At 43.5% G+C, this 23,353-nt stretch overlaps 1 protein-coding gene across 4 annotated transcripts in view; it reads right to left on the bottom strand.

The window, feature by feature from the left end:
- The window catches only part of CEP43 (centrosomal protein 43), a 55,111-nt gene extending 32,073 nt beyond the window's left edge, over positions 1-23,038 (bottom strand). For 2 of the 4 annotated variants that reach the window (XR_010323263.1, XM_064293217.1), the window contains exons 1-5: positions 22,876-23,038; positions 20,718-20,771; positions 4,820-4,874; positions 4,353-4,441; positions 3,765-3,902 (exon numbers count right to left, since the gene is read on the bottom strand). Coding sequence is in view for 3 of the 4 variants with exons in the window: in XM_064293217.1 (XP_064149287.1) it covers positions 3,765-3,902; positions 4,353-4,441; positions 4,820-4,874; positions 20,718-20,771; positions 22,876-22,977 (438 nt within the window). In the remaining variant the exon portion in view is untranslated. The remainder of the gene's footprint in view (positions 1-3,764; positions 3,903-4,352; positions 4,442-4,819; positions 4,875-20,717; positions 20,772-22,875) is intronic. The other 2 variants (XM_064293214.1, XM_064293221.1) reach the window with 2 other exon arrangements.
- Between the last annotated feature and the right edge of the window lie 315 nt (positions 23,039-23,353).

Genomic DNA, 23,353 nt, shown 5'->3' with positions numbered 1-23,353 from the left:
AAAGCTCATAATTTAGTAGTAGGGCAAAGACGCGTGCAGGTAACCTTTACAACCAAGCAGAGTGCTGCAAACTCAGTAAGGAGAGAGGAGGAACAAGAGAAAACAGCACAGAAAGTCACAGCTGAGGAAAGAAATCAATGATGAAATTTCACAGATGGTCAAGGGGGAAGACGTATCATTTCAGGTGGAGAATAAGGTAAAAAAAAAAAGGGGGGGTGGAATTCCAAGAAAGTAAAAGCCACTTTCAAGGAATAAATTCAGTGTGGGCTAACTCCAAGGTTCCACATTAACAGGAAGGCAATCAGGCCAGAAAAGTCAGCTCGTGCCGACTGCGCAAGATCTTCAAAGCAAGGAGGAGCCATCGGGAGACCACCTGCAATCACACAGACACTGCAGTTTTTAAAGAAGAGAAGAACAGACTGAGAGCTGAGTTCTAAAATGAACTCAGTAACAGTGAAGCAGAACTGAAAAGGGAGAGGCCATATCATCTCAAAGACACACGGAGGCTAGGCCGCTGCAGACCAGAGGAGGACTGGCTGGTAACAGCCACTGGAGACGAACAGGTCTCACCAAGGTGCTCAGAAAACAACCATCTCCAGCCAGGGACATTCACTGCAATCATCCAAAGTCAGGATGGCGGCATGTGTGAGGCACAGCAAGCTCTTGAGGTGGCTTTAAAATGCAGTTGGGCAAGAGCATCAGAACTGAGTTCACTGCTCTCCATCCACAGCTCGTTTTCTTCAGCAGAAACAAAAGTCAAAGGAAGGTCAATAAAAACAATCTCCATACTTTTTATGTCATTGTTAGTGAGAGGGCCCCTCTCAAAGTTGTATAGTAAAGCCACAGCAACGATGGAAGGGCCAAAACAGAAACCTGTGTACTAAATTTGGGCGAATAAAACAATGACCATTAGAAGATAGAGAAAACCACAAGCTGGGTTCATGAAGACGGACTCACACCTGCAAAACTGGGCAAACTGACGGGGTGCTCAGGGTGCAGTCAGAGTGGGATACTGAACAATACATTTACCTAGTTTTGGTTTTTACACCAAACCACCCACGTAGGAAAGCTTTCACTGAGTCTAGCAGAGAACAGTAGTCAACGGTTCCCCTACAACCTGAAGCCAGAGCTCTCGGGCCCAGGAGAACATGAGTCCTTACCAACAGACTGGCTGACATGGTACAGTGAGAAGGCCACGCCTTGGGCTGAAACCAAGGAGTCACAGTAAGAGAGTCGGAACAAAGAAGTGAGGAAGAACCGGAACCGGGTCTCTGGGTGGGTTTATTTCTGTCTTGCGTGGCTTCACTTCACTAAAAGTAAAGAGCATACATAGCTCAGGTTTTTCCATGCGTGATTTAAATGCACTAGTGGGATAACCAGGTGGGTCTGTTTTGTGAAGAACTGGGAATTCTGGTCAGTGCTAGGGGAAAAGGTTAAGCTGGATTTAGGGAGACTTTCGGAGTCATCCAGACTGTAATAAGAAAAACATGAAATGGTAATGATTACAATGGCGAATATTTACGCAAGGATGACTACCTGCCCAGCACTGTTCGAAGAGCTTTACACACAGGAATTCCTTTAGTTAGTCCTCCTTACAACCCTGTGAGGTGGGGGCTGTAACTGCCTCCATTTTATCGATGGAGAACCTAAAGCACGGGGAAGCTAAGTAACTTAAAGAGGTCACAAAGCTAGACAGAGCTGGGAGTCGAGCCCAAGCAGCCCAGCTCTACTGTTAGGGAAGGGAGCTCAAATGGGGGCAATCGCCACCGTGAAGAGGTGAGAAGGGCAGCTAGCTAAGGAAATGAAGGGCAGGCAAAAGACAGGAACGTAGGCCAGTGGCACAGAAGCCAAGAGCAGCACGGGCCCAGTAGGGTTGTCACTACCCGCTAAGGTGACCCCAGGAGAAAGCAGGCACCAAGGTGGTTCAGGGTTTTTAAATTGGTTTATTTTGGGGAGTGGGCTTAGTGGGAGTGCCTAGCACCATACCCATCATATAGTAAGCACACAACATAACGCAGGAAGTGAGTGACGAGTGAGCACACGCATAAACGAACAACCCGAAACACTGTGGTGCTGAGGTGAGAACTCGGGCTCCAGCCAGGCTCACTGTCCACAGGCCTGGCTATGCTTCCAGCATCCACATTTGCTCGTAATGCCCTGTCTTCTTGGCATGTCCTTCCCAATCCTGTCCTCACAACTGACACCCTAGTCTTACCCATCACGGCTGAGGTTATCAAACCATTAGCGTGAAACAATCACTACTCCATTTTAACTGAAATGATTATTTATGGACTGTTTGGAAAGAAGCATATATTGTATGATACTTCCTCTACAATCCTAAGCCACTATTTTAATGTTAATTACACTTTGTGAGCATTATCTCATCCTGAACAGCTCTAAGCTCTTTAATGCCACTGAACTTCCTTATATTTATATCTAGTATTTCCCACAGAATCTATTTACAGTGACTTATATTCAATAGGGGAAACCCTGGTGGCATAGTGGTTACATACTATGGCTGCTAACCAAAGGGTCGGCAGTTCGAATCCGCCAGGCGCTCCTTGGAAACTCTGTGGGGCAGTTCTACCCTGTCCTATAGGGTCGCTGTGAGTCGGAATCGACTCGATGGCACTGGGTTTCGTTTAGTTTGTTTTTTTTTTTTAATATTCGATAGGTACTCAAGCAAGCTTTACTCATTTCCAAAGATTCTAACCTGACAGGAAATACACTGTGAAACTCCAAATGGAGTAAGTGAGCAGCCCATAGCCCTCCATGTTCTACCTATAAATTTGTTACTGAAGTCCACTTTACCAGAGATCTGCAACACTAACAGCTGCTGCCTCTGAGAAAGAGTATCTGCAGGTAAAGCTAATGTGCTGAAACAGAGACCAGACTACTCATCTCATCAGCAGGGTCTCCTCCCCAAAGAAAGAATAAGAGGAAGAAAAACTGCCAATCAAAAAAGTAGAAGTTTGAAAACATTTAGAAACTAAGTGAAAGCAAGAACTTACTTTTAACAATACCTTCCAAAAAATTAACTATACTATATATCAGCCCTTTTTATTATATATACCATGTCATTACATAAGATACTACATTTAATTATATAAAATGTTATATATATATATATATATATTATTATATAATAACAAAAATAACTGACAATTAGTTTTTTCTATGCCAAGCACTGTTCTTAGTGTTTTACACAGAATACCATCACCAGCAGCCATGGATTCGAATCCGACTTTGGTGACCCCGTACGTATCAGAGTAGAACTGTGCTCCTTAGAGTTTTCAATGGCTGATTTTTCAGAAATAGATCTCCAAGCCTTTCTTCTGAGGCAATTCTGGGTGCACTTGAGCTGCCAACCTCCTGGTTAGCAGCAAGCACCAGCAGGGACTCTCCTATATACAAGCCTCACAACCACCACAGGAGAGGGATCTTACCTGTTTTACAAATGAGGGACAGGGAGCTAAGTCGCAAGTCCCTGCCAGCTACTAACAGTGAAGCTAGGATCTGCTCCTTGGTAGTCTGGCCCCTGAACCCAACACTGCGAGTGTCGACAACCAGAACAGCTGGGGCAGCAGCCTTAGAGTCATCCCATTTGCAATTTCATTACAATTACCATGTTAGAATCTGAGTGTATTTCATCTTGTTTCTAAGCTAAAGGCTTTTTGTTTAAACCTTGTACTAACGAGCATGGCTAAACTCAGTAGCCGATAATTAAACCAGAAACAGAACGAGTAACAGATGATTATACTTACTTCCCCGCTGGTTGGTCCTTTTTCTTTTTGCTGACAGCGTCTAATCACTTCTAATAACAAGGGTCCACCCACAGTACCTTCTGCTTCAATAATACCTAAATCTCGGGCTAAATTCTCTCGACCTTCAAGACCCTGAAGCTAGAGAAGAAACAAGATAAAAGTCCATAAAGCGTAGCAAAAAATAGTTTCAGAGCTTAAATAAAGATATTTTCGGAGCTTAAAGACATCCCTGAACTCAAAAAGCCTGTCTTTCTGATAGACAAAATGTTCGCTTTTAAATACACTTATTTCTTTTGCAAAACCTGTACATTGTTTCCACTAACAGCTGCAGGCTAACATCCTAAGGAAATAAACTCTACAACAAAAGACTCCTGTCTCAGCAAACTTCCCCGAGGGATAGGAAGCAGCAACACCGAGGCCAGCTGCCTGACAGCTCTGCTGGCTGTGAAGAAAAACATAATCAACTCTAAAAAACAATCTATATGCAAGAAACTGTAAGTTGTCAAGCGTTGCTAACTTGTAGCGTATAAATAATCCCCTGGCACCAAGGAGGTCTCACAGGACACATGTAAGGATCATTATTCTTACTGTGCTAGTTTCAGGTTGAAAAACAGCCAAGGTAAAGTCAAGGTTGAAAAACTGAAGAAATTCTGCAACGAGACTAGCCACTAAACGACCTGTAAAGATCAAGAAAAAGAATGTGGGTAAGCAAATCTTTAAGCACTTTGAAAGTCCTTTCATGAACATCGTGACGCAAGATAAACTAAGTTAATGAAACAGAATCCTAAATTTTTTAAATAACAAATTTCATCTCTTTATATTAATATGATTAAGTAATGAAAATGCCTATTTCCCAATTTTTTCATTATGATCATCAGTCTGCAATTATCTATTAGTAAGACAACGTCACACTTTATAAATGGCTAACAGCACTCTGCTTTATGTAGTAAAAAGTACTGTAGACATCAAACAATAATCTGAAATTCTTGATTTCTCCCAAATTGTGTCAAGATTTGAAAATTCAGAGACAGATAAAACCAAGTAGAACATCTTACCATCTTTCGTATTTAAAAACTTCTTCAGGCTCTCGTTGACTAAAGGAGTTTTGTTCTGTTAAAAAATGAAATATTTTAAGTGTCATATATTTATCCTAAAAACTACAAAGTGTAGATTAAGTTCACTTTTATGACAAAAAATATAAGCAATACATTGTCATTCATAAATTATGGTTAAAACCATGCCACAACTGCTGATTACCACAGGAATCGTTTCATGCTATTTAATAATTTTTCAAAATTAATACAACAAAACTATACATGAAGGTTTGTATTATATTTAATTTCTAAACGTTTTACAAATTGATTATTAAATTGCTTTAGAAGTTAAATCTTCAAATGCCCATTTGCATGAAATGAAACTTATATAAAACTGTTTATTCTTTCGAGTATATGAAATTTGACACTTTGTTTTCCCTCTAACTACATATCTACCATTTACAGCACAGTCACTACAAATGGGACTTTAATCATACACACTTGCAAGTCCCAGTTTATCAGCGGTATGTGAGATGACATATGTGGCACAAAGCCCGATTTATGTGTCTTTGTAATTATACATCTGAACAAATATAAGAAGAAAAATTTCTAGCACATCGAATCTGTGATAATTGCTGAGAATGAGGCTAAAGCAGGTAGCATACGGTAAGCTTTCTTAAACAGGCCACGTGCTCTACAAGGACAGTGCACCGGCACACTCACGAATGCTTCAAATCTAAACGTGCTCCTAACTGCTGGGAATACAGACAGTGCAGACGATGTGGGTCGCTAAGTGGATTCACACATCCTGCACGTCTGTCAAGTTGTCACTTCTGAGGTTACCCTGAAGGTCAGGGCAGTGGTGATTCTCTCCTCAAGGGCAAGGAACCGATGACACCAGAGGGGAGGAAGTGGAGAGTGCTGGTTTTAAGGTTAGCTGGGTTGTGTGTCTTCTCACTGCTGACTTTCAGAGTTTCTCTGGCCACTCTAGGTCCTCTGCATTTCCATAGGCATTTGAGAATCAGCTTGTTAATGTCCACAAAATGGCCTGCTGTAGATTAATTTGAGGAGAACTAACATCTTAACAATACTCATTCAGTCTTGTGACCGAGGAACAAGGTAAACCAAAAATCCCGCTGCCCATGAGTAGATTCCGACTGATAGCAACCCTAGAGGACAGAGTAGAACTGCCCCATACAGTCTCCAGGACTATAATCTTTATGGAAGCACAATCTCACATCTTTCTCCCTTGGAGCAGCTGGTGGGTTCTAACAGCCAACCTTTTGGTTAGCAGCCTAGCATTTAACCACTGCACCACCAGGGCTCCTGGAAAGGTATATCTCTCCATTTATTTAGGCATTCTTTCATTTCCCTCAGCAATGTTTTATAGTTTGCAGTTCAAAGTCCTACACATCTTTTGTTAGATTTACTCCTATCTAAATGGAGAGCTGTATCTCACTCGTGCAAAGGGCCTAGAATAGCCAAAGCCAGCTTAGAAAGAAAACCAAGCTGGAGAGCTAAGACTAAGTGATTTCAAGACTTACAACAAAGGTATAGTAATTACAGAAGTGTGGCAGTAGAATGAAGATACATCAATGGAACAAAACAGAGGACGGAAATAGCCCTGCACATATACGGCAACTGAGTAGGTATAGGACAGTCTTTTCAACAAACAGTGCTGGAACAACTAGATTAAAAAAAAAAAAAAAACTAGATAGCCACATGCAAAAAAACGAACTTGAATCCATAACTTGTACCAAACGTAATGTCTGAAAGTACAGAACGTCAAGAAAACGCAGAAGGAAATTATCACAACCTTATGTTGGGCGAGGATTTCTTAGATATAACATCCAAAGCAAAACCCATAGAAGAAAAAAAGTGATATTGGACTGCATCAAATCAAAAACTTCTGCTCTTCTAAAGGGCTCCTGAACAGAAGGAAAAGACAGGCCACAGGCTGGTAGAAAACATGTGCAAAGCATTTATCTTGTTAAGAATTTGTATCCAGAATATATAAAGACCTCTCAAAACTCAACAAGACAAAAAAACAAAATCTATGGGCAAAACATTTGAACAGACGTTTCCCAAAATAAAATATATAATTAGGCAAAAGAAAAGATGTTCAATATTGTTACCCATTAACCCATTGCTGTCTAGCTGATTCCAACTTATCGTGACCCTAGAGGACAGGGCAGAACTGCCCCATACGGTTTGCAAAGCAGTAATCTTTATGGAAGCAGACTGCCACATCTTTCTCCCACAGAGCGGCTGGTGGGTTCGAGTCTGACCTTTCCGTTAGCAGCTGAACGCTTAACCACTGCACCACCTGGGCTCCTTTGATAATCATTAGGAAAATGTAAATTACATCCACAATGAGATACCACTACACACATCTGATCTACCAAAAGCTGACAACGGTGTAGAGGAACAGCGACCCTTGCCCACTGCTGATGACAATGTGTGAAATAATGGTACCACCACTAGGAAAACCAGTTTGGCAGTTCCTTAAAAAGTTAAAAATATACCTATTATGTGATCCTGCCACTCTACATCTACGGGTTTCTCTGTCCCGAGAGAACAGAAAGCACATATCCAAACAAAGACTTGTACACAAAGTTCCGAGCAGCTTTGTTCCTAACAATACAAAACTGCAAACAACCCAAATGTCCATCAACAAGTGAATGGCTAAACATTGCAGTCTATCAGTACAATGGAATTTCACTCAAGAACAAAATGGAATGAAATATTAATACACACTTCAATATGAATGAATCTCAAATGCATTTTGCTGAGCAAAAGAAACCAGACCAAAAAAAGAGAGAATATACTGTATGACATCATTTGTATGTTGTGTTGTTAGGTGTCGTCAAGCCAGTTCCGACTCATAGAGACCCTATGCACAACAGAACAAAACACTGCCTCGTCCTCAGCCATCCTTACAATCATTGTTATGCTTGAGCTCATTGTTGCAGCCACTGTGTCAATCCACCTCGTTGAGGGTCTTCCTCTTTTCCACTGACCCTGTACTCTGCCAAGCATGATATCCTTCTCCAGGGACTGATCCCTCCTCGCAACATGTCCCAAGTATGTAAGAGGCAGTCTCTTGCCTCTGAAGAGCATTCTGGCTGTACTTCTTCTAAGACAGATTTGTTCGTTCTTTTGACAATCCATGGTATATTCAATATTCTTTGCCAACACCACAATTCAAAGGCGTCAACTCTTCTTCGGTCTTCCTTATTCATTGTCCAGCTTTCACATGCATATGATGTGACTGGAAATACTACGGCTTGGGTCAAGCCCATCTCAGTCTTCAAGGTGACGTCTTTGCTCTTCAACACTTTAAAGTGGTCCTTTGCAGCAGATTTACCCAATGCAATGCATCTTTTGATTTCTTGACTGCTGCTTGCATGGCTGTTGATTGTAGATTCAAAAGAAATGAAATCCTTGACAACTTTGATCTTTTCTCTGTTTATGAGATAATATCACATGCAAGCAAAATTCTGCTGAAGATCATTCAAAAACAGCTGCAGAAGTATATCAATAGGGAACTGCCAGAAATCCTGGCTGGTTTCAGAAGAGGACATGGAACCAGGGATATCATTGCTGATGTCAGATGGATCCTGGCTGAAAGCAGAGAATACCAGAAGGATGTTTACCTGTGTAAACCCTCCATTTGTGAGGGTTTTTGTTTTCTTTATGTTGAGGTGTAATCCATACTCAAGGCTGTGGCCTTTGATCTTCATTAGTAAGTGCTTCAAGTCCTCTTCACTTTCAGCAAGCAAGGTTGTGTCATCTGCATAACGCAGGTTGTTAATGAGTCTTCCTCCAATCCTGATGCCCCATTCTTCTTCATAGAGTCCAGCTCCTGGTATTTGCTCAGCATACAGATTGAATGGGTACGGTGAAAGAATACAACCCTGACGCACACTTTTCCTGACTTTAAACCAATCGGTATCCCCTTGTTCTGTCCAAACAACTGCCTCTTGATCTATGTAAAGGTTCCTCATGAGCACAATTTAGTGTTCTGGAATTCCCATTCTTCGCAATGTTATCCATAATTTGTTATGATCCACACAGTCGAATGCCTTTGCGCAGCCAATAAAACACAGGTAAACATCCTCCTGGTATTCTCTGCTTTCAGCCAGGATCCATCTGACATCAGCAATGATATCCCTGGTTCCAAGTCCTCTTCTGAAACCAGGCTGAATTTCTGGCAGTTCCCTGTCGCTATACTGCCGAAGCTGTTTTTGAATGATCTTCAGCAGAATTTTGCTTGTGTGTGATATTAATAACATTGTTCCATAATTTCCACATTCAGTTGGATCACCTTTCTTGGGAACAGGCATAAATGTGGATCTCTTCCAGTCAGTTGGCCAGGAAGCTGTCTTCCATATTTCTTGGCATAGACGAGTGAGCGCCTCCAGCGTCGCCTCTGTTTGTTGAAACATCTCAATTGATATTCCATCAATTCCTGGAGCCTTGTTTTTTGCCAATGCCCTCAGAGCAGCTTGGACTTCTTCTTTCAGTACTATTGGTTCCTGATCATATGTCACCTCTTGAAATGATTGAACATCGACTAATTCTTTTTGGTATAATGACTCTGTATTCCTTCCATCTTCTTTTGATGCTTCCTGCATCATTTAATATTTTCCCCATAGAATCCTTCGCTATTGCAACTCAGGGCTTGAATTTTTTCTTCAGTTCTTTCAGCTTGAGAAACACCGAACGTGTTCTTCCCTTTTGGATTTCCATCTCCAGCTCTTTGCACATGTCATTATAATACTTTACTTTGTCTTCTCGAGAGGCCCTTTGAAATCTTCTGTTCAGTTCTTTTATTTCATCATTTCTTCCTTTTGCTTTAGCTGCTCGACGTTCGAGAGCAAGTTTCCAAATCTCCTCTGATATCCATCTTGGTCTTTTCTTTCTTTCCTGTCTTTTCAATGACCTCTTGCTTTCTTCAGGGATGATTTCCTTGATGTCATTCCACACCTTGTCTGGTCTTCAGTCACTAGTGTTCAATGCGTCAAATCTATTCTTGAGATGGTCTCTAAATTCAGGTAGGATATACTCAAGGTCATATTCAGGCTCTCGTGGACTTGCTCTGATTTTCTTCAGTTTCAGCTCGAACTTGCATATGAGCAATTGATGGTCTGTTCCACAATCGGCCCCTGGCCTAGTTCTGACTAACGATATTGAGATTTTCCATCATCTCTTTCCACAGATGTAGTCAATTTTATTTGTGTGTGTTCCATCTGGCAAGGTCCACGTGTATAGTCACCGTTTATGTTGGTGAAAGAAGGTATTTGCAATGAAGAAGTTGTTGGTCTTGCAAAATTCTATCATTCGATCTCCAGCATTGTTTCTATCACCAAGGCCATATGTTCCAACTACCGATCCTTCTTCTTTGTTTCCAACTTTCGCATTCCAATCACCAGTAATCATCAATGCATCTTGATTGTGTGTTCAATCAATTTCATACTACAGCAGCTGATAAAAATCTTCTATTTCTTCATCGTTGGCCCTGGTGGTTGGTGTGTATATTTGAATAATAGTCGTATTAACTGGTCTGCCTTGTAGGCGTATGGATATTATCCTATCACTGACAGCACTGTACTTCAGGATAGACCTTGAAATGTTCTTTTTGACAATGCATGCAACACCATTCCTCTTCAAGTTGTCATTCCCAGCATAGTAGACTATATGATTGTCAGATTAAAAATGGCCAATACCAGTCCATTTCAGTTCACTAATGCCTAGGATATTGATGTTCATGCGTTCCACTTCATTTCTGATGATTTCCAGTTTTCCTAGATTCATACTTTGTACATTCCAGGTTCCAATTATTAATGGATGTTTGCAGCTGTTTCTTCTCATTTAGAGTCGTGCCACATCAGCAAATGAAGGTCCCGAAAGCTTTACTCCATCTACATCATCAAGATCGACTCTACTTTGAGGAGGTAGCTCCTCCCCAGTCATCTTTTGGGTGCCTTCCAACCTGGGGGGCTCATCTTCCAGCACTATATCAGACAATGTTTCACTGCTATTCATAAGGTTTTCACTGGCTAATGTTTTTCAGAAGTAGACTGCCAGGTCCTTCTTCCTAGCCTGTCTTAGTCTGGAAACTCAGCTGAAACCTGTCCTCCATGGGTGACCCCGCTGGTATCTGAATACCGGTGGCATAGCTTCCAGCATCACAGCAACACGCCAGCCCCCACAGTACGACAAACTGACAGACACGTGGGCGGTCATTTGTATAGCTCCTAAAAAGGCCAGGGTTGTCTGAGCACGACAAAGGGCAAACTCTGGAGGGCCACAGTTACGTTCACTACCTGGCACATGGTCATCATTCCATGGTTGCATACCTCTGTTAAAATTTAACAAACTGTATACTTCAAACATGTTCAGTTTACTGTAGGTGAATTATACCTCAATGAAATTCCTTTAAAAAAAAAAAAAGATGAGGGGAAAGATCACAAAGATACTAGGAAGGCTGGTCTAGGAAACATTAAGACACTGAACCAACCGAAATATTTAAAGAAAATGGAGGGCCAAGATCAGATGTGTATTACATACAACCCATCTGGGCCCACTGTGGAGAAGGATTTCAGGAAGGTGGTGAGGGACAGCAGACAAGGGGAAACGGGAGACAGGGAAGGTGGCAGCCATCTGGAGAGGAAATAACTAAGCGGGACAAGTAGCCTGACATCAGTCATTTCTCATGCCTCCCTTTCTGTTGGCTCTTCCTTTCAACATGCAGATACGTCTACATTTCTTTTAAAGAGAAAATTCTTTACCCATATTCTCTCAGTGTCACTGCTTTTTTGCTTGTAGTCAAGTTTTTGAAGAACACGTACGTCTTATGCTGTTCCTTAAGCTTCAGGCACCTCTTTATCTATTAAAATCTTACATCACTGCTACTGTACCTAAGTAATTTCTCTTGTTGTGGTCAAGAAGAATCTCCAAATTAGGTATTTTTAGTTCTTACCTACCAGTCTTCATTTTTGTGGCATTTGACTTTAATTCCTTCTTGTGCTTGAAAATTCCCTTGACCTCTGGGGCCGCTTTTTGTTCTGTTTCTCTTTTTTCTTTTGACCACTCCTTAGTTTCTTTAGCATGACCTTTTTCCTGTATACCTCACTGAAATCGCTGGTGCAATAGCCCGTAAGAGTTCTGGTCACATTTTTATTCTGCAGTCTCTATCTGGATGACCTAAAGCAAACCAGTAACTTCAGCTCTAATCTCCCAACCTGAGCTCCAGACAAGTTTCTGAGACCGCCCGCTAGGCTGATCTTACTTAAGGTACCTTCATTTTAAGCAAGCAAGAAATCTGACGCTTTCCTAGCCATCTGCCCTGTCAGTTCCGCATCTGAAATGCCCGGTCCCCACTCCCCGCTTCGTACAGCAGAAAGCGAGGCATGAGAAATGATTGATGTCAGGCTACTCAGGAGATTTAGAGAACATGAAAGGCAAACACAGACTAAAGATTTAGAGCAGACACGTCCTCTTCTAAGGTAAGCAGGAACGAGGTGCAGACAACACAGATGCACATAAGCTTTTTCTGAGGGGAGTGGGAGGTTGGGAGCAAGGGAGAAAAAAGTGAGGGTCTGATGGCTGCTATGTTCTCTGTGAAGGGAGACACAAGACCATCTGCTGAGAGTGAGGCCAGAGTGAAGCTGAAGTGGGAGCTGCTGGGTGAAAACCATAGCTGCTGGGCCCTGCTCAGGACCCAGCTGAGGTGTCAGGGCCGAGTGACTTTTCTCTAGCAGCACTGATGCACAGACAGAGGAGGAAGTCGCTTTACTGATTAAATCACTAGATTTTTTTTTTCAGCCACTCGTCTGTCAGTTTGTCATATTGATGGCTCACACGTTGCTGTGATGCTGCAAGCTATATCACCAGTGTTTCAAATAGCAGCTGGGTCACCCGTGGTGGACAGGTTTCAGGACAGCTTCAAGACTCAAACAGACCATGAAGAAGTACCTGCTGATCTACTTCTAAAAAACTGGCCAGGAAAACCTTATGGATAGCAGCAGAACACTGATATAGCACTGAAAGATAAGCCCCTCAGGTGGGAGACACTCAGAACACGGCTGGAGAAGAGCTGCCTCCTCAAAGGAGAGTCCACCTTAATGACGTGGATGGAGTTAAGCTTTGGGGACCTTCATTTGCTGATGTGGCAAGACTCAAAATGAGAAGAAACAGCTGCAAACATCCATTAAAATTCCAAACACAGAATGTACAAAGTATGAATCTAGGAAAATTGGAAGTCTTCAAAAATGAAATGGAATACATAAAGATTGATATCCTAGGCATTAAACCCACTGCTATCAAGTCAATTCCAACTCATAGTGACCCGACAGGGCAGAGTAGAACTGCCCCATACAGTTTCCAAGGAGCAGCTGGTAGATTCAAACTCCCAACCTTTTGGTTAACGGTCACAGCTCTTAACCACTGCATCATCAGGGCTTCTCAAAAATGAAACTGAAGGCGTAAAGATGGATATCCTAGGCATCAATGAGCTGAAATGGGCTGGTATTGGCCATTTTGAAATGGACAATCACGTAGTCTATTATGTTAGAAATGACAAATTAAAGAGGAATGATATCCCATTCATCGTCAAAAAGAACATTTCAAGATCTATCCTGAAGTACAACTCTGTCAGTGATAGGATAATATCCATACGCCTACAAGGAAGACCAGTTAATGCAATTATTATTTAAATTCACACACCAACTACTTAGGCCAAAGATGAAGAAATCAAAGATTTTTACCAATTTCTGCAGTCTGAAATTGATCAAACATGCAATCATGATGCGTTGATAATTACTGGTGATTGGAAGGCAAAAGGAAACAAAGAAAAAAGGATAAGTGGTTGGAAAATACAGCCTTGGTGACAGAAATGACACCGGAGATCACAGGAAAGAATTGACTTATCCACTGTAAATACCTTCTTCAAACAACATCAACAACAACTATACACGTGGACCACGGTGGACAGAATACACAAGAATCAAACTGTCTACCTGTGTGGAAAGAAACAATGGAGCTGCACAGTATCGTCAGTCAGAACAAGGCCAGGGGCGACTACTGACAGACCATCCATTGCTCATACGCAAGATCAAACTGAAGCTGAAGAAAATTAAAACAAGTTCACGAGAACCAAGGTACAACCTTGAGTATATCCCACCTGGTTTAGAGACCATCTCAAGAAAAGATCTGATGTGTTGAACACTAATATCCGAACATCAGAGAAGCTGTAGGGTGACATCAAGGACATCACACATGAAGAAAGCAAACGGTCATTAAAAAGGCAGGAAAGAAAGGTCAAAATGGATGTCAAAAGAGACTTTGAAACTAGCTCTTGAATGTAGAGTAGCTGAAGCAAATGGAGGAAATGATGAAGTAAAAGAGCTGAACAGAGATTTCGAAGGGCAGTTCAAGAAAACAAAGAGCTGTACATGTGCAAAGACCTGGAGTTAGAAAACAAAAAAGGAAGAACACGTTTGGCATCTCCAAAACTGACAGAACTGAAGAAAAAATTCAAGCCTCGAGTTACAATACTGACAGATTCTATGGGCAAAACGGAGGCCTGGTGGCACAGTGGTTAAGAGCTAGGGCTGCTAGATAAAAGGTCACAATTCGAATCCACCAGCCACTCCTTGGAAGCCCGATGGGGCAGTTCTACTCTGTCCTATAGGGTCACTATGAGCTGGAATTGTCTCAAAAGCAACAGGTTTTTGTTTTTTATTTTATGGGCAAAATATTGAACAATGTAGGAAGCATCAAAAGAAGATGGAAGGAATACACAGACTCACTGTACCAAAAGGAACTGGTCGACATTCAGTCACTTCAGGAGGTAGCAAATGATCAAGAACCAATGGTATTGAAGGAAGAAGTCCAAGCTGCACTAAAGGTATTGGCGCAAACTAAAGCTCCAGGAATTGACGGAATACCAATTCAGACGTTTCAACAAACAGATGGAACTGAAAGTGTTTACTCTTCTATCCAAGATTTGGAAGACGGCTACCAGGCCAAACGGCTGGAAGAGATCCCTGTTAGTACCCATTCCAAAGAAAGGTGATCAATCAGAATGCAGAAATTATCAAACAAAATCATTAGTATCGCACATAAGCAAAATTTTGCTGAAGGTTAACTCAAAAACATTTGCAGCGTGCACTGACAGGCAACTGCCAGAAATTCAAGCCAGATTCAGAAGAAAACGTGGAATAACGGATATCATTACTGATTTCAGATGGCTCCTGGTTGAAAGCAGAAAATACCACTAAGATCTTTACCTGTGTTTCTTTGACTACGCAAAGGCATTCAACTGTGTGGATCATAACAAATGATGGATAACATTTCAAAGAATGGGAATTCCAGAACACTTAATTGCGCTCATGAGGAACCTGCACACAGACCAAGAGGCAGTCATTCAAACAGAACCAGGGGATACTGCGTGGTTTAAAATCGGGCAAGGTGTGTGTCTGGGTTGTATCCTTTCAACGTATTTATTCAATCTGCATGCTGAGCAAATAATCCGAAAAGCTGGACAATAAGAAGAAAGCAGCATCAGGATTGGAGGAAGACTCATTAACCCACTGTGATATGCAGATGACAGAGCCTTGCCTGCTGAAAGTGAAGAGGACTGGAAGCACTTACTGATGAAGATCAAAGACCACAGCCTTCAGTATGGATCACACCTCAACATAAAGAAAACAAAAACTCTCATAACTGGATCAATAAGCAACATCGTGATAAATGGAGGAAAGACTGAAGTCGTCAAGGATTTCATTTTACTTGGATCCACAATCGATGCCCATGGAAGCAACAGCCAAAAAATTAAGCGATGTATCGCACTGGGCAAATCCGATGCAAAAAAATCTCTTTCAAGTATTAAAAAGCAAAAATGTCACTACAGTGTACCTGAGCCCAGCCGTGGTATTTCCAATTCCCTCATGTGCATGTGAAGGCTGGATGATGAGTAAGGAAGACCAAAGAAGAACGAATGTGTTTGAATTATGGTGTTGGCAAAAAAATATTGACTGTACCAGGGACTGCCAGAAGAACAAACAAATCTATCTTGGAAGAAGTACACTGAGAATGTGCCTTAGAAACGAGGATGGAGAGACTTTCCTTCACATACTTTGGACATATTATCAGGAGGGATCAGTCCCTGGAGAAGGACACCATGCTCGGTAAAGAGGAAAACAAGGAAGACCCTCAACAAAATAGACTGACACGGTGGCTGCACCAATGGGCTCAGATGTAGCAATGATTGTGAGGATGGCGCAGGACCTTGCAGTGTTTTGCTGTTGTACACAGGGATGCTATGAGTCAGAACGGACTCTACGGCACCTAGCAGCAATGATAACTAATTTTTTTTTACAAGTATGGCTGGAAAGCAAGGGAGTTAAGAGTTTTGGAGGGTATAGGTCATGGGGTCCAGACTAGTGGAGAACAAAAGGCAGCCCAGAGAAGACTGATGCCTGGAAATCCATGAGAGAGCAAAGGCTGGGACAGTCTGATGGGATTTTAGAGCAGGTATGTAGGTCTACAGAGGTGACGAGGAGAGGAGACTGACTGTCACAGAGAAAGCCTTTAAGACTTGGACAAGGAGTGATTCTTGTTGACCAAAAGGTCCAGGATATTTACTCAGGATGGTTGTAAAACTTGGGAGTAAAGAGAAAGAGTTAAATCATGTACTTCACCCCAGAGAAGTGACTGGACTTTGGATGGCAAGAAAGATTAGCATGATTTTAAAATAACTGGGTAGGCAGGTGAGCTGGGGAAGAGTGGGGTTCTATATACTTTCTCCCCATCAGAATTCATGACATATATTAGCATATTAAAATTTCTCAAGAGTCCTGCAGCAAAGTGTATCACTAACAATAGAACCATTTCTTCAAGTAAGTCCAATGGTCATGTATTTCAGATTTCGTCTATGAAAAGGAATTATCAAACTTAAGATTTAAAATTAGTCTCAAAGTTATTGTCGTAGCCTGATGTTCTTAAGTTAACCTAAAGCTCTAAAATATATACAAAGAAAGACTAATATTTTTTAGCTCCCTCCCAAAATAAAATAATTCTTTACCACCACCTGTCAATCTGTCATACTGTAGTGGCCTGTGCCCCCAAGTGTCTGTCTGTCTGTCCTACTTGGGTGTTGCTGTGATGCTGGAAGCCATGCCACTGGTATTCAAATACCAGCAGGGTTACCCATGGCGGACAGGTTTCAGTTAAGCTTCCAGACTGACAGACTAGGAAGAAGGACCCGGGAGTTTACTTCTAAAAAGAATTACCCAGGGAAAACTTTATAAATAGCAGCAGAACACTGTCTGATATCATGGCGGAATATGAGCCCCTCAGGTTGGAAGGCACTCAAAACATGACTGGGGAAGAGCTACCTCCTCAAAGTACAATCAACCTTAATGACACAGATGGAGCCAAGTTTTCCGGACCTTCATTTGCTGATGTGGCAAGACTCAAAAGGAGAAAAAATAGCTGCACACATCCACTGATAATCAGAACCTGGAATGTATGTACAAAGTATGAATCTAGGAAAATTGGAAATCATCAAAAATCATATGGGACACATAAACATCAATATTGTAGATGTTAGTGAGCTGAAATGGACTGGTATTGGCCATTCTGAATGGGACAATCATATGGTCCACTACGCCAGAATGAAAACATGAAGAGGAATGGCATTGCATTCATCGTCAAAAAGAACATTTCAAGATCTATCCTGAAGCACGACGTTGTCAGTGATAGGATAATATCCACAGGCCTACAGGAAGACCAGTTCATACAGCTATTATTCGAATTTATGCAGCAATCACTAAGGGCAAAGTCTGAAATTGATCGAATATGAAATCAGCACGCACTGGTCATTACTGGAGATTAGCACGCGAAAGTTGGAAACAAAGAACAATCAATAGTTGGAAAATACAGCCTTGGTGACAGAAATGATGCCGGAGATCGCATGATTGAATTTTATAAGATCAACGACTTCTTCAATGCGAATACCTTTTCTCACTAACATAAACGGTGACTATATACATGGACCTCACCAGAGGGAATACACGGGAATCAAATCGACTACATCTGTGGAACGAGACAATGGAAAAGCTCAATATCATCAGTCAGAACAAGGCTAGGGGCTGACTATGGATCAGACCATCAATTACCCACATGCAAGTTCAAGTTGAAACTGAAGAAAATTAGAACAAGTAGACAAGAGCCAAAATATGACCTTGAGTATATCCCACCCGAATTTAGAGGCCATCTCAAGAACAGATTTGACGCTATGGACGCTAATGACCGAAGACTAGACAAGTTGTGGAATGACATCAAGGACATCATATGTGAAGAAAGCAAGAAGTCATTAAAAAGACAGGAGAGAAAGAAAAGACCTAAATGGATGTCAGAGGAGACTCTAAAACTTGCTCTTGAATGTCGAGTAGCTAAAGCAAAGGAAGAAATGATGAAGCAGAATTGCTGAACAAAGAGCTAAAGAAAACAATGTAAAGTATCATGATAACATGTGCAAAGACCCGGAAGTAGAAAACCAAAACAGAAGAACACGCTCAGCATTTCTCAAGCTGAAAGAACTGAATAAAAAATTCAAGCCTCGAGTTGCAATACTGAAGAATTCTATGGGGAAAATATTAAACGATGCAAGAAGCGTCAAAAGATGATGGAAGGAAAGCACAGTCACTGCACCAAAAAGAACTGGCCAACATCTAAGCATTTCGGGAGGTGACATACGCTCAGGAACTGCTGGTACTGAAGGAAGAAGTCCAGGCTGTACTGAAGGCACTGGTGAAAAACAAGGCTCCAGGAACTGACCGAGTAATGATCGAGATGTTTCCACAAACAGATGCAGCGCTAGAGATGCTCACTCGTCTATGCCAAGAAATTTGGAAGAAACTACCTGGCCAATCGACTGGAAGAGATTCATGTTCATGCCTATTCCCAAGAGAGATGATTCAACCGAATGCAGAAATTATAGAATATCGTTAACATCACGTGCAAGGAAAATTTTGCCAAAGATCATTCAAAAACCGCTGCAGCAGTATATCGAAAGGGAACTGCCAGAAATTAAGGCCAGATTCAGAAGAGGACGTGGAATAAGGGATATCATTGCTGATGACAGATGGATCCTGGCTGAAAGCAGGGAATACCAGAAAGATATTTGCCTGTGTTTTACTGAATATGCTACAGTATTCGACTGTATGGATCAGTCGAATCATGGATAACATTGCAGAGAAGGGGAATTCTGGAACACTTAATTGTGCTCGTGAGGAATCTGTACATGGATCAAGAGGCAGTTGTTCAAACACAACCAGGGGATACTACATGGTTTAAAATCAGGGAAGGTGTGCGTCAGGGTTGTCTCCTTTCACCATACGTATTCAATCTGTATTGCTGAGCAAATAATCTGAGAAGCTGGACAATATGAAGAAGAACGGGGCATCAGGATTGGAGGAGGACTGATTAACAACCTGCGTTATACAGATGACACAACCTTGCTTGTTGAAAGTGAAGAAAACTTGAAGCACTTACTGATGAAGATCAAAAACCACAGCCTTCAGTATGGATTATACCTCCAAATAAAGAAAACAAAAATCCTCACAGCTGGACCAATAAGCAACATCATGATAAACGGAGAAAAGATTGAGGTTGTGAAGGGTTTCATTTTACTTGGATCCACAATCAACACCCATGGAAGCAGTAGTCAAGAAATCAAAAGACACATTGCACTGGGCAAATCTGCTGCAAAAGACCTCTTTAAGGTGTTGAAAAGCAAAGATGTCACCTTGAGACCTAAGGTATACCTGCCGGAAGCCAGAAGCCCCTGGTGTTTTCAATCGCCTCATACGCATGTGAAAGCTGGACAGTGAATAAGGAAGTCCAAAAACGAATCGAAGCCTTTGAATCGTGGTGTTGGTGGAGAATACTGATATACCAGGAACTGCCAAAAGAATGAACAAATCTGTCTTGGAAGAAGTACAACCAGAATGCTCCTCAGAAGCACAGATGCCGAGACTATGTCTCACATACTTCGGACATGTTCTCAGGAGGGATCAGTCTCCAGAGAAGGACATCATGCTTGGTAAAGCAAAGGGTCAGCAAAAAAGAAGACCCTCAATGAGACGGACTGACATAATGGGGTCAAGCACAGCAACAATTGTGAGGATAGAGCAGGACCAGGCAGTGTTTCATTCTGTTGTGTTGCTGTGAGTCGGAACCAACTCAATGGCACCTAACAACAACAGTGGCTTGTGTTTTGCTCTGACGCTGGAAACTGTGCCATCAGTACTTCAAATATCAGCAGGGTCGCTTACGGTAGACAGGCATCAGCTGAGTTTCCAGACTAAGACACTCTAGGAAGAAAGGCCTACAGATCTACTTTCAAAAATTAGCCAATGAAAACCCCATGAAATCAGAACAGAGTACTGACCAACTACAATCAACCACATCAAGGATCATGAAGATGGTGCAGGATCAGGTAACACTTCATTGTTATATACAGGGTTGCCATGAGTCATAGCCAACTGGACAATGGCTAACAACAAACAATCCTTAACGGTCCAAAAGGATCTTTGACGCTAAACCAAAACCCACTGCTGTCGAGTCAATTCCAACTATAGAGACCCTATAGGACAAAATACAACTGACCCACACAGTTTCTAAGGCTTTAAATCTTCACAAAATCAGACTGCGACGTCTTTCCTCTGCAGGGCAGCTAGTGGCTTTGAAGCGCTGACCTTTTCGTTAGCAGCCAAATGCTTAACCATTGCGCCTCCAGGCCTCCTTTATCCTTGACTATGCACTATGCACTACTATAAACACTAACTATAAATTATGAGTTAAACATTAATGAATATGGTCATATTAAAATTTGTAAAGTTCATACCTCTACTTTTTCTTGCTCCTCTAGTGCTAGAAACACAGCTGCTCGTAGTTCAGCCTTAAAAAAAAAAAAAGGAACAATTATCTCAGGACAATTTTCACGACAAGGCACACACAAAAAAATCCCTCAATTATCAGTTGCCTTCCACACTGATTTTTCTACTCCTGATATATTTTTTGTGTCTGTCTATTAAGGAATTGAGGAAGTTGAAATTCATAATGTGGGGGTGGCCCTAACTCTTAGTAAGTTCCACAGGCACCATCCACACCATCTAACCCCAAAAACGAAAGCTAGCAAGGCAATAATGCAGACTAGGACAGTGCAGATGAGAGGTCGGAAAGTCATCCCAAAGTTCTAAAGAGTTATTATAAGCTCTCCATTTCTCCACAAGCCTATTCCCTCTCCTTGTAATTTTATTTTAGTAATCACTGTTTAAGGGAACCCTAGTGGTACGTGGTTAAAGTGCTCAGTTGCCAACCTAAAGGTCAATGGCTCAAACCCACCAGGTGCTCTGCAAGAGAGAGGTGTAGCAGTTTTCTTCCATAAAGATTACAGCCTTAGCAGTGGGATGCAGAACTCAAATTCTCATAAAAAGACCAGACTTAATGGTTTGACTGAGACTGGAAGGACCCTGGATGTCATGGTCCCCAGACCTTCTGATAGCCCAAGGCTTGAACCATTCCCAAAGCCAACTCTTCAGACAGAGATTGGATTGGACTATAAGACAGAAAATGATACTGATGAGGAGTGAGCTTCTTGGATCAAGCGAACACGTAAGACTATGTGGGCAGCTCCTGTCTGGAGGGGAGATGAGAAGGCCGAGAGGGTGGGAGCTGGCTGAATTCACACGGGGAATACAGAGTGGAGAGAGGTGTGCTGTCTCATTGGGGGAGAGCAACTAGGGGTACATAGTAAGGTGTATATAAATTTTTTTATGAGAGACTGACTTGATTTGTAAACTTTCACTTAAAGCACAATTAAAAAAAAAAAGATCACAGCCTTAGAAACCGTGTGGGGCAGCTCTACCTTGTCCTAGAGAGTTGCTCTGAGTGGATATCAACTGGACGGCAGTGGGGCATCACTGTTTTGGTTACACACTCTGCTTTCCCTCTATTAACGAGTGCTTAGTGTCCAACTGAGTCCCAGGGTGGTGGAAACTGTTTATGCATTGGTCTACTATCCAAAAGGGTGGAGGTTCAAGTCCATCCGAAGGTGCCTGGGAAGAAAGGCCTGGCGATGTACTCCTGAAAAACCAGCCACTGAAAACCCTACGTATGGACCTAGTCCTAGTCTGACACACACGGAGTCGCCATGAGGTGGAGTCTACTCCAGAGCAACTGTTTTTGTGTTTTTTTTTTTTAACGCCCAACAACTCTAAGAAATAACACACAGAAACCAGCCCAACAGCTTTGTTAAAACAAGCTGGAGGCGTTCACTCCACCTTCAGCTGCCTGGCCCACAGTCAGGAGAGGGCGTCTGAAGAGAGGGTTTGCCGCTCGGTAGCTGTCGTGGAGCTGATTCCGACTCCTGACGACCCCAGGTGTGCCAGCCACCGCTGCCCAGGGTTTTCACGGCCGCGACACTAGGGAGCAAACCGCCAGGCCTGTCTTCCGAGGAGCCTCTGGGTGGGTTCCAACCGCCAGCTCTGCGGCGAGGAGCCCGGAGCGTAGCCTCGCAGGGGAGCGCACAACCGTCCGCGCCACCCCGAGCGTTTGCCACTCGACTCCCTGCAGCACGGCGGCGGCCGCCAGCCAGCGGGGTAGGTGGTCGCGGACCCGGTGGTCGCGGACCCGGTGGTTCGGACCCGGTGGAGCCGGCGGTCTCGGACCCGGTGGAGCCGGCGGTCGCGGACCCGGAGGTCGGAAGCCGAGGCCCAGCAGGGCTGAGCGGTCCTAGGCCTCCCGTCCTGGCGCGCGCGGCCTGGCTGCAGGCGTCCCCGCCGTCCCCCAGGCCGCGCCGCGGACAAGCCAGGCCGCCCCCGGGACGACGCCGCGTCTCGCGCTTCTATCGGCCCCCGCGCTCACAGGGCCTCCCGCCCGTCCGCGGCCGACCCGGCTCCAGCGCGGGAATCGGCCCGCTCGCCTCGCCAGCCGGGGGACGCAGGCGCGGGCCAGGTGAGGACCCCCCGCCAGCCACGACCGCCGCGGCCGCCCCGCCGCACCTTGATCCGGTTGAGAACCCCGCTGTTCTCCAGCGTCTGCACCAGCAGGTCCCGCAACTCCGTGTCCTCCTCCGCCACCACCGCGGTCGCCGTGGCCGCCATCTTGCTTCTCCAAGACAACCGCCAAACCGCACTAACGGCCAACAGCCGCCGCGGATTCCAGGCCGCGGGGCGGGGCGACGCGGTGGGCGGGGCCTTGGGCGTGCGGAGAGTGTGACCCTATAGGGGCGGAGCCTTAAATCGCGGGGCGTGGCTTCAGATCTCAGACTGCGGCGTAGGGAGGCGGGGCCGGCGGCAACTGGGCGACGCAGTAGGCGTGGCCTCGGGCGTGCGAAAAGCGCGGCCCGGAAAGGGCTGGGCTTCGGGCCGCGGGGCGGGGCCTTGGGCGTGGCGTGAGCGTGGACACCCGGGGGAGGCGGGCACGTTCGCCCGTCAGCTCTGGACGCTGCGGTGCGCGGGCGGGCTCGACACGAGGACG

This window comes from Loxodonta africana, chromosome 1 (genome assembly GCF_030014295.1).
Source record: "Loxodonta africana isolate mLoxAfr1 chromosome 1, mLoxAfr1.hap2, whole genome shotgun sequence".
Classification (NCBI taxonomy): Eukaryota; Metazoa; Chordata; class Mammalia; order Proboscidea; family Elephantidae; genus Loxodonta; species Loxodonta africana.
The sequence above is the reverse complement of the archived record's forward strand: the minus strand, read 5'-3'. Positions and strand labels throughout refer to the sequence as shown.